Source organism: Humulus lupulus, chromosome 9, assembly GCF_963169125.1.
Source record: "Humulus lupulus chromosome 9, drHumLupu1.1, whole genome shotgun sequence".
Lineage (NCBI taxonomy): Eukaryota > Viridiplantae > Streptophyta > Magnoliopsida > Rosales > Cannabaceae > Humulus > Humulus lupulus.
Window position 1 is genome coordinate 1608657 of NC_084801.1, and position 11299 is coordinate 1619955.

General features: G+C 32.7%; 1 protein-coding gene across 3 annotated transcripts; it reads right to left on the reverse strand.

Annotated features, from left to right (window-relative positions):
- Positions 1 to 1694: 1694 nt before the first annotated feature.
- On the reverse strand, positions 1695 to 9434 carry LOC133801912 (probable LRR receptor-like serine/threonine-protein kinase At1g07650). 3 transcript variants are annotated; one of them, XM_062240135.1, is made up of 24 exons: positions 9232 to 9434; positions 8870 to 9038; positions 8707 to 8778; positions 6625 to 6693; positions 6468 to 6539; positions 6308 to 6379; positions 6119 to 6190; positions 5961 to 6029; positions 5815 to 5886; positions 5660 to 5731; positions 5505 to 5576; positions 5342 to 5410; positions 5139 to 5204; positions 4950 to 5015; positions 4822 to 4860; positions 4692 to 4726; positions 4227 to 4609; positions 3952 to 4150; positions 3732 to 3869; positions 3484 to 3602; positions 3163 to 3373; positions 2820 to 3057; positions 2541 to 2691; positions 1695 to 2189 (listed from the first exon to the last, which is right to left on the reverse strand). In XM_062240135.1, the coding sequence occupies exons 1-24, from the start codon at positions 9344 to 9346 to the stop codon at positions 1845 to 1847; spliced, it is 2985 nt and encodes a 994-aa protein (XP_062096119.1). In that variant the 5' UTR covers positions 9347 to 9434; the 3' UTR covers positions 1695 to 1844. The 3 variants fall into 3 exon arrangements, with proteins under 3 accessions (XP_062096119.1, XP_062096121.1, XP_062096120.1); XM_062240137.1 differs by lacking the exon at positions 6119 to 6190; XM_062240136.1 differs by lacking the exon at positions 5505 to 5576.
- Between the last annotated feature and the right edge of the window lie 1865 nt (positions 9435 to 11299).

The window sequence follows — 11299 nt, forward strand, 5'->3', positions numbered from 1 at the left end:
TAATTTTACGTTTACAATTTGTTTGAATTGAAAAAAATATTATGACTAGTTTGTTTTGACTTTTTATCCTAAACAAATTTTTGTTTTAAATGTTTGTCCTAAAAAAATCTATTTTATATCATATTTTCAATACTACCTAGAAGAATTTAGAGTTGAGACTTCTATATTTTATACTTTTTTGATACTATTTATGTTATGGCTTATCGTAATATGGATATGTTTAGTGCATACACATTCTCTTCTCAAATAATAATTTTGATAGCTTTAAAAAGTTTTTTTTTTTTTAAATTCTCTCTAATTTATATTGTTAAGTAGTTTTGTATAATTTGATTCAGTATTTCATCTCGGTAATATATTTATCCATTTGAATTGCTAGTGAATAATAATAAGTTAACTGAGGATTGTGATTGAGACATGAAAATATAATTTTATTAATGTTAGATATAAATTTAAATTATTATTTTCTTTGAAATTAATAGGATTTATTTGTATATTGAAAATATTTATTTTAATTTATTAATGCTAAACGTTAAATTAAATTAATGTTCTCCGATTGTAAGTTTGCGATGTTAAGCTTACAATTGCGTGTTTCAAAAACAATAAATTATAATTAAAAAAAGGGGTATTTGCAGCATAAGTACTTAATGTTTGGATTTTGTACGCGGCATAAACCCAATATTTATTTTTAGTGGAAATAATACCCCAAATCAATAAAAGTGTAATTCTGTCAGCCTCCTCCGTTAGGTCTCTGTTTCGTGATGACTAGACCAACACGTGTCACTCTGTGATTGGTCCAGCTTAATAATATTTTTAAAATAATTATGATTTGGACCAATAAAAACGTGACACGTGTCTGCCAAGTCAGCTTATTAACAGACCTAAAGGAGGAGACTGACAGAACTACACTTTTACTGACTTTGGGTACTATTACCACTAAAAATAAATATTGAGTCTATGTCGCGTACAAAAATCAAATATTTGGTACTTATGCCGCAATTATCCCTTAAAAAAATATAATTATAAAACAAATAAGAGATTTTTTACTATCGCCTCTTCTAATTTAACTATTTATTTTTCAATTTACCACCATGTATCATGTAATTACAATTAGATGACTTGAATTTCCAACATATTGACTTAAACATATTCTTTTTATTTTCATAACAAAGAACGGTAAGACTAAATCAAAATAAACAAATTTGAAAGCACTGATAGATAGTAGTGAGCTGACTGGGGAGGCTTGAAATTTAGCTGATGTTATGAAAATTAATTATAAAGTCTTTGAGGGCCCTAGTGTGACTTTTTCAGGGTCACACTCAATCAAGACTTTTCTCTCCCATTGACTATAATATGTTAGTATGTATAAAACAGGGCCGGATCAACAAAAGCTTAACGCCCACAATTTTTTTCATGAGAAATAAAGTTCAATTTTTTTTAAAAGGCCTAAAATTGTATAGTAATAAGGCCCAAAAAAAATTATTCTGAAAATATAGCCCAAATTATTTTTTCTTATAAATATAGGGTCTCAAATTTTTTTTTGGGGCCTAAGGCCTATATAAAGACGTGTAGAGATTGAGATTTTTACACGATTCATTATAATATATTTTAAATTATTATATTAATACCTATCAACATATTTTCATTTATATATACAAATTTTAACTGATTTTTTTTATAGTAACGACAAATGGAAATGAATAATAAAATCATACAAGGATAGCTTTCTTATTTTCTTGTTTGCTAATATATAAATTCTAGTTTACACTCTAATAACTCAAGTACGTACCTAAATATATAGTCCACATAGCTACATGCACGTAAAACAATTAATAAAGATAAAGAGATCATGCGGAGGCAGAATCAATCCATGATGATGAGTTAGACGACTGGGCAAGAAGGCTATGAGATTCACTAGAGGCTTGTTGTGAAATCTGATCAAGCTTGTCTCGCAACCCGGTGAACCTGAATGGATCATCAAGAATACTTGAATCCATGACCAGTTCAGGGATGGTAGTTCGGCCTTCAAGCATGGTCACTACAGTTGACATGGTGGGGCGAAGTGAAGGTGATGGATTTGTGCACAATAGAGCTACCTTGATCATTCTTTTTGCCTCTTCTTTTTTGAATTTGGACCCCAACTTTGGATCCACCAGCTCCATTATATCTCCCTTTTGTTGTAGAAAAAGGGCCTGCATATGAAGAAGATAAACCATTACCAATAGGGAAATTAGTGAAAATGACCTATTTCTTTTAAATGATTTTGCATTCTGGCCTACGTTTGATAATTTTTCGCAAAATGGTCTCTGTCTAAAATTCGACCTGTTGTCAAAAATTTTCGACCAGTTGTCTAAATTTTTCGACCACCTGTCTAAATTTTCGACTACCTGTCTAAATTATGAGAGGTCATTTTGCAAAGAATTATTAAAACTAGGCTAGAGTACAAAATGACTTAAAAAAATAGGCCATTTTACCAAGAAGCCCTTACCAATATGAAATAATTAGTTATGAGCTGAAGAACATGTTATGAAATTGTGTGTTACCCAATCTAGAAGGCAAACAAAGTTTTCATCTGGACGATATTTCATGTTGTTTTTGCCAGCCACAATTTCCATAGCCATAACTCCAAAACTATATACATCTGCTTTATCTGTTAAGTAACCCCATAATGCATACTCTGGGGCCATATATCCTCTGCAATAACAACAATCAATCATTAATTTAGATAAATTTACATGTTAGGAACAAATGGTTAGTATCATTTCCATGATATATAGTCTAAATGTTACAATTTAAAGAGCTAAAAGAAAGATAAAGCTCACATAGTTCCAGCAACTCTTGTGCTAATGTGGGTGTTTTCCTCTTCATTTAGTTTGGCCAGACCAAAATCTGATATTTTTGGGGTAAGGTCCCTATCTAGTAGTATATTTGTGGCTTTGATGTCTCTATGTACAATTTTCAATGCTGATTCCTCATGCAGGAAAGCTAGACCTCTTGCAATGCCTATACATATTCTTTGCCTTGTGTTCCACTCTAATTTCAGTTGACCTTCTCCAGAACCTTTTAAATATTAAAAATATGCCAGTTAATGAATGAATTCATCAAAGTAGCAAAATATTTAGCCTTAATTAGTAAGGCAACTAATAATATAGACTTTAAACTTACCAAATAAAGAGTGTGCAAGGCTATTGTTTTCCATGTATTCATACACTAACAATAGTTGTTTTCCTTCAATACAACATCCATGCAATTTGACAAGATTTGGGTGTTGTAAAGCAGAAATCATGCCTATTTCGTTTATAAATTCTCGATTGCCCTGGTTTGATTTGGAAGAAAGTTGCTTAACTGCAATAATAGAGCCATCTAATAGCACACCCTGCAATAAAAATTTGGCATGCATTCAGTTGAGTATTTCATTCTCTGCCATCAGCTTTATTATTATATGTAAAAATAGAAAACAAGCCAATGCTAGTTTTACTATACAACCTTGAAGACTGATCCAAATCCTCCTTCTCCAATTTTGTTTGCAGCATCAAAGTTGTTAGTGGCAGCCTTGATTTGTTTATAGGTAAAGAAACCAGTTTGCAGGTCTAATCCTCTCAGAACTGTAATACAACATTCAATGAAAATTTATACTTGTGTTCTTGGTGAATATGTCAACTCCATACTTTTTAAATCCTATATATATATATATATGTGTGTGTAATTTGTTTTCTAAAGGTATATTCGTTTACCTTCATCCATTGATTCATTGCTTTCAATATAACATTTCCACCAAAGAAGGCCTAAAGCTATCAAAAGAAGGCTGATAGTTAAAACTGCTCCAATGATGATGAACTTTGTTTCTTTTTTATTTTCTGGAGGTTTGAAATCTACAAAAGAAAACACCAATTTCACTTTCACTATAAACATGCTATGTTCTTCTCAAATATATAATATATACAAGTTACTTACCGGACTCTATTGAGATAGCTGATATAAGAGAACCATATGTTCCTCGTCTTGGAATATTCCTTGTTCCTTTCCCTGTCCATTGGAGGCGAACCTCTAGTGTCTTATGACTCACAACTACTGCCTTAACTACTCTGATAAATGCCTTGTCAACTCCTTTAGCTTCCTTTTCAATGTTGAAATTTTTCAACTCCAATTTTCCCTATAATGACTCAATCAAATATAAGTTCACATACTGCTATAATAAGATAAAAACAGCAAAAATCAAGAATATACACCTGAACATAAACATCAAATATTCGTCTTCCAAGGCTGTAATAAGATCTGTTGTCTCTTAATACCGTCTCTGCGAAATGAAGTTTCACAGTGTAATTTCCATTTGCTAAGCACCGGCCATAATAAGTTAGCGAAAGAGGCGAGATGCGTGCGGTTGTGTAAAGCTCAGAATTGTTCATTTTCAAAACAGATACATTGTTTGCTATGTAGTCTGTTACTTTAGTACTATTAAAATCCCATAAATCACCGGTGTTGCTAAATCCCCATGTGGCAGCTGAGTTTTGGAAAAATTTTGCAACATCAACCGGTTCCTCATCTCCTTCATACACTATGTCTCCAATGGTAGTTTGTTTTCCACCACAATTTATATGCAATGAGTAATAATCTACACATCAAAGATCAAACAAACAATGTTGATTAAAACTATACAGAAGAAATGGTTATAGTTTTGAGTGAGACTTATTTACCTTTTAAACATGGAGCCAGACACTTGTTGAGGTTTCTGTATCAGTCATATTGAAAACAAGCATTAGTAATGTAAAAACATCATGAAATAAGATAATGTTCTTTTTGTTGCAATAGTTTTCTAAAGCTTACGAGTTGTTATTCTGTCCAGATGAGCTTCGAAAGTGATTGCTGATGAAAAACACAAGTATATTCAGTTTGACATGATTGTTATACAGCGAATATAGAAATAAAAAAGAAAGAGAAAGAGGAACTCTTACAAAGTATCTCTACAAATAGATGGTTCAGATTCCTTAGAAAACTTATTGTAAGAAATATCTATATTGCTGCAGTAAGAAATTGCAGTAAGAAACCAGGATCTAATCTAAGCAACAATCTTATCTTAGCATATTTTCACATAGTAAAAAATAAGAAACTTGAGACTATAAAACAAAATATTGGTAACTTACAAGGTATTAACTTTGATAATCATCCAATTTGGAATTGGCCCACTGAATAAGTTACCTGTTAAATACCTATTCAGTGTGAAACACAATAGCATAACAGAAGTGAGTGAGTTAGCATTTTATAAAGAAAACGGTAATAAAAAGAAGGGAAGTTTTGAGAACTTGTAAGGTCCTTCGTTGATGCATTCTTCCATTGCATTACTTACATTTTGGACAATTGATCTAAATTTTCAAAATTTGGAAGTTGCCCATCTAGTTTATTGAAGCTAAGATCCCTGCAAAATAAAGATCTTAGATGTTCATTACCTCATGGCAACAACAAAATGTTGCACAGAAGTAGAAAAATTGACAAGTGAATCAAAGAATTACAAGGTAACTAGTTTTTTCAAATCATGAATGTAATAAGGAATGTGTCCTTTTAAATTACAGCTCCTCATCATCCTGCATTTTCGAACATGGTTCTATAAGTTAAAATTTTCAAATACAGGGTTGATCTCAGTCACAAAAGTTTATGTATAGCTTACAATTTTTTTAAGTTTGACATTCTTGTCAAGTTGGGAAAATACGAGCTCTCCCCATTTAAGTCAGTAATCCTTCTGTAAAGAAAGTCTCATATCAGAAATGAAGTTATTAAACATATCAAGATGTTAAGTAGATACCAAATGAAAAGAAAACATACATTTCTGTCATCTTATCCAAGGTAGAAAGACTAGAAGGAATTGGCCCGTTGAAACCACTTGCTTCCATCTCTCTGTCAAGAGTAGCATAATGTACAATCAATATATTAAACTGCTCATAAACTTTGAAAACCAAAGATATTCTTACAATATCTGAAGTTGTTTCCAATTGCCAAGCTCAGGCATCCTTCCTGTGAAGTAGTTACTACTGATCCTACTGCGTACAATGAGAAAACATTTGTCAAGATTACTGTGACATAATTAATTAGAACAATTAAGTTATGAAGTTCTACTTATAGCACTTACAGTATAGTTAAGTTGGTGAGATTAGTGAGAGCCAGAGGGAACTCTCCAGTGAGATTGTTGGCATTAAGATTCCTTCAGCCACACCATTTCAATTAAGACTAAATTAATTAATGTCATTTTTACTTTATTATTGGCTGGTCAAATGGTTCTTAATTTTGAAACAAAAAAAGAAATAGGAATAATACTCACAAATAATACAAGTTCACCAATTTCCCAAGCTCAGAGGGAATAGTTCCAGAAAACAAGTTGCTCTCCATGGCCCTGAACGTGAGAGTTTGTTATTATAAAATATAAAACAAATGAAAGGAGTTTAAAATAGAGAAATTAAAGGTTAAGAGAAAGAGCATACAAATATGTGAGAGTGGTTATGTTTCCTAAGTAGGCAGGGATTGGCCCTGATAAATTGTTGGCATTAATGCACCTGCAGCATAACATTCATTCCTGCCATCCATTACTAAGCCTTTACAACTTGATATTGAATGTTATGCCTAATTATGGAAACTTACAGGATTTCTAACTTTGTCAAAGTCCATTCTCTTGGTATCGGACCAGTGAGGATGTTCCTTTCTAAATTACTACAATGGAGAAGAAACACAACTACTATTAATTAGCATAATGCTGAAAGGTATGAATATATTTGTATAGGGAAATTTCACATTCAATGCATCGTAGAGGGTGTTAATTAAAAAATATACTAGGCATAATAAAGATTTTAAAATAATATCACTCTTTGACACTCTACCCAAAATACCCTTGTCATTTTCCTCTCACTTCTCTCTTCTCTCCGTTCATTCTCTCTCACCTCATGACACCACCACCCACGGCAGCAACGCTACCACCAACACTAGAAAAACCTCTATAACTTCGATAGGTAAACACAATATACCCAAAGAAACATACATTTTTATGATTCTTTGGGTAGAAATTTATGGGTAATTAATTGTTTCTCAAATATAATGATGTTTATTTCACTTAAGACACTAAATACTGCATTTCGAATAGATCTGGGCATGATTTTTGGGTTTTTTGTAATTTTTTTCAGATCTGAAAACTCTGAAATCTGTATAAAATCGACCTTGCTCAATGGTGCTCGATGCCAACTCGATGGGGCCTTCAAAATCATGATTTTTCATTAAAAAAAATGACTTTGCTCGATGGTGGCTTGATGGTGCTCAATGCAATTCTTGCAAGAGACATAATTTTCCACTCGGGTGTCCGTTTAGGGTGATTTTTTTTATTTTGGTATTTTTTCAAGATCTACATGTTTGGCATGCTAATATGCATATTTATGAAGTATAACACTTGAAAAAAATACAAAAATGCAAACATACCTCATGTTTAAGATATGTTTTGGTGTGTTTTCAAGTTTTAAACTTCCCAAATGTGCATATGAGTATGTAAAATGTGTATATCTACATATTTGTCATGCTAATATGCATATTTGTGAAGTATAACACTTGAAAAAAATACAAAAATGCAAACATACCTCATGTTTAAGATATGTTTTGGTGTGTTTTCAAGTTTTAAACTTCCCAAATGTGCATATGAGTATGTAAAATGTGTAGATCTTGAAAAAATACAAAAATTAAAAAAACAAATCACCCCAAACGGACACCCGAGTGAAAAATTACGTTTCTTGCAAGAATCACATTAAGCCACTATCGAACCACCATCGAGCAAAGTCATTTTTTCATGAACAATCTTGATTTTGAAGGCCCCATCGAGCACTATCGAGCAACCATTCGCTGGGGCCTTCAAAATCAAGATTTTCATGAAAAAACGACTTTGCTCGATTGTGGCTAGATGGTACTTGATGCAATTCTTACAAGAAACATAATTTTTCACTCGGGTGTCCGTTTGGGGTGATTTTTTTTATTTTGGGTATTTTTTAAGATCTACACGTTTGGCATGCTCATATGCACATTTTGGAAGTTTAAAACTTGAAAACATACCAAAAGATGTCTTAAACATGAGGTATGTTTGCACTTTTGTATTTTTTACAAGTGCTACACTTCACAAATGTGCATATGAGCATGTCAAACATGTAGATCTTGAAAAAATACCAAAATTTAAAAAATAAATCATCCCAAACAGACATCCGAATGAAAAATTATGTTTCTTGCAAGAATTGCATCGAACCACTATTGAGCAAAGTCGTTTTTTCATGAAAAATCATGATTTTGAAGGCCCCATCGAGCTGGCATCGAGCACCATCGAGCAAGGTCAATTTTTTGCAGATTTTAGAGTTTCAAATCTGAAAAAAAATCACAAAAAAAACCCAAAAATCATGTCCAGATCTATTCGAAATACAGTATTTAGTGTGGTGGTGGTGTTGGTGGTGCTGTGAGGTAAGAGATAGTGAACTAAGAGAGAGATGGAAGAGATAAGAGAGAAATGAGGAGTGAAAAGTGAAGCGAAAATGTTAAGGATATTTTGAATAAAGTGCTAAAAAGTAGCATTATTTTAAAATCTTTAATATGTCTAACATTTTCTTTAAATAATAACATTTATCAAACATCCAAACTCAAATTTCCCTTTGTATACAATTATAACTAGAGTGAAAAATGAAAAGCTTTGATTTTACATACACTGACTTAAGGTGAGGTAGCCTCCATAGTGACGACGGAAGCTTACCATCAAGATCCTGGCCTGAAAAATTACTGCATATGTATATATATATAAAAGATGTCATGATGATACAAGTAGTATATGTAAAACCATGAACAAGGAAAGGAAGAGCTAGGATTTTACAAGCTTTGGATATGGCATTCATTATTAGCAGAGATGGAGCAATTGCATATGATTTCATTGATGTACTTTGGTGTGCGTGGTTTATCAACAGTCGTTTCGTTACTACAAGGGTCGTCGAAGTTCCAATCTGTCTTGTTCATTTGTGCAGCTATTTCTTTAATGGCTTCCACTGCATAATAATAATAATAATAATTATAAACCAAAGAAGAAGATTAACCCTTTAGTGATCAAAAGAAGAACAAGAACAAGACCAACACAAGGCAGTTAATAAGTAGGTAGCTAGCTAGCAATTATTATAGCTTTTCGATCACTAAAGGGTTAATATTAAAACAAAAACAAGAAAAGTGAGAGAGCTTTTTCACCTTCAGCCGTTGGAAGAGTAACGCCAGCTTGGGCTTTCCATAGGAATGGTGCCAAGAAGAAAAAGAGCATAAGCAGTGACAGTGCAGCAACACTACATTGTGATTGTGAAGCCATATTGTTGTTGATCAGCGTATGTAGTGATCGTCAGAGCAAGTGCTTGGCTTGATGTACATGCATTATTTATTAGTTGCTACTAGTGACATTAATTGTAGTTGTTGGGATTAAAATATTCGGCCCAAACGTTTTGTTATTTTGGGTAAGTTGAAATGGAGCATTTTAGTCGAGGGTCGTGAGACAGAGTCAGAGGCCGTGGACCAGTGACATTAATTGTAGTATTAGACAAAGTAATTTTCTTCACTAATAAGTCAAGGTCCCACACTACATGCAAATTAATATTGAAATGTTTATTTTAAATATCAATAGTGTTGATATTTGGTATCTTAAGGTGCTCAACACCACATGAGGTGACACCCATAATTAATTAGCGATACCTCATAATAGTTATTAATTCACATGAGGTGTCACATACTTGTGGTGTTGGGCACCAGAGTACCCTTTAGCAATTCTTAGTGATGCACACGGGGTAGGGAATTGGCAGGGAGTGTTCCCCACGTCTTTGTCTCTATTTATATTTTTAATTCCCGTCCCCGCCCCATCCCTGCTTATTCCCCGTCGGGGATGGGGTGGGGAATCCCCTATTGGGGCGGGGAATCCCCATGAGGAACTCATTTATTTAAAAAAATAAATTTTAAATTAAAATTTTAAAATAAAAATCATAAATTATATGTAAATTAAAATATTGCACAATATTTATTATTTAAAAATATTAAACACTATCCTAAATAAAATTTAAAATATTAAAAAGGTTACTACTATACTACAAAAACATATAAATACATATAAAATATTACAAAAATATATACAAATTTAAACGATGCCCCATCGGGGCGGGGTGTGCTATCCCTATCCCCAACCCATTTAACATTCAGAGATTGAAAGTTATCTCTATCTCCGCCCCATTCCCAATTTAGACTGGGATTCCCCGCCCCATTAGGGCGGCTCCCCGCAAGGCCCATCCCCATAGAAAAAATGTGCATACCTAGCAATTCTCATATCAATATCAATAGGAATTGTTAGATTCTACCATGTAATGTATGGGTTACTTCGACGTAGGTGGCCCTAGCGCAGACTTGGTCCTTCTATGCCCAAAGTTGAACCTATGCTGTGTTAGCTAATCGAATTGCTTTAGAATTCGTTTTCATATTGTTTGTTGGCAATTTTGTGGGTCGTCTCTTTATGAAATAAATTTGTAATTTCCTGATTAAGCTTTTATAAACCTATATATATTTTAGTTTTACTTTATCGGCCTAATCATTTCATAAAATTAAAAAAAAAAACTCCTTAAAAAAAATATAATAAAAACTATTTTACTCTCTTCTAAGTCTTAATTGTGTCACACTTTCCTCAATTGTTTTGACTCTCGAACCATATTTTGAGGACATCTTTAGCTAAAAATAAACTGTGTTTCTACACTGACCATACAATTCTAAGGTAGCCTTAGCCACATATATAGATATAGAATGACAATTCGATCATGTGATCTTGTTTGGCAAAAATTCAAATTGAACCCCACTTTTCACATGTTGTGTAAGGGCCACATTAAAAATGATAGTTAAAATGTGAGTATTGACGATATATGGTTACATGAATATTATATTATTTAGGGGTTTTACGAGTGTATCAATTCTTGATAGCAATAATATTTCCTGTTAATAAAAAAAGGGAAAATACAATTTTCATCCTTATATTTTTCCCCAATATGTGATTGATTCATGTGTTTTTGTTAAATGACAATTCGTGTTTTACAAAATGGATCAAAATAGTATTGTAGACTCAATTTTGGTCAAAATCTTTTCAACTATCATATCAATTCTTGAGTCATTGACGATGTGATAGGTTTGGGGAAGAAAATAGACCGAAGTTTTGCTCTCTCTTCAGCTTGAGCTAGAGCTATGGTGGGGAGATCGAAACTGAAGAAGAAAACACTGGTGAGGAAGAAGAGAGGGC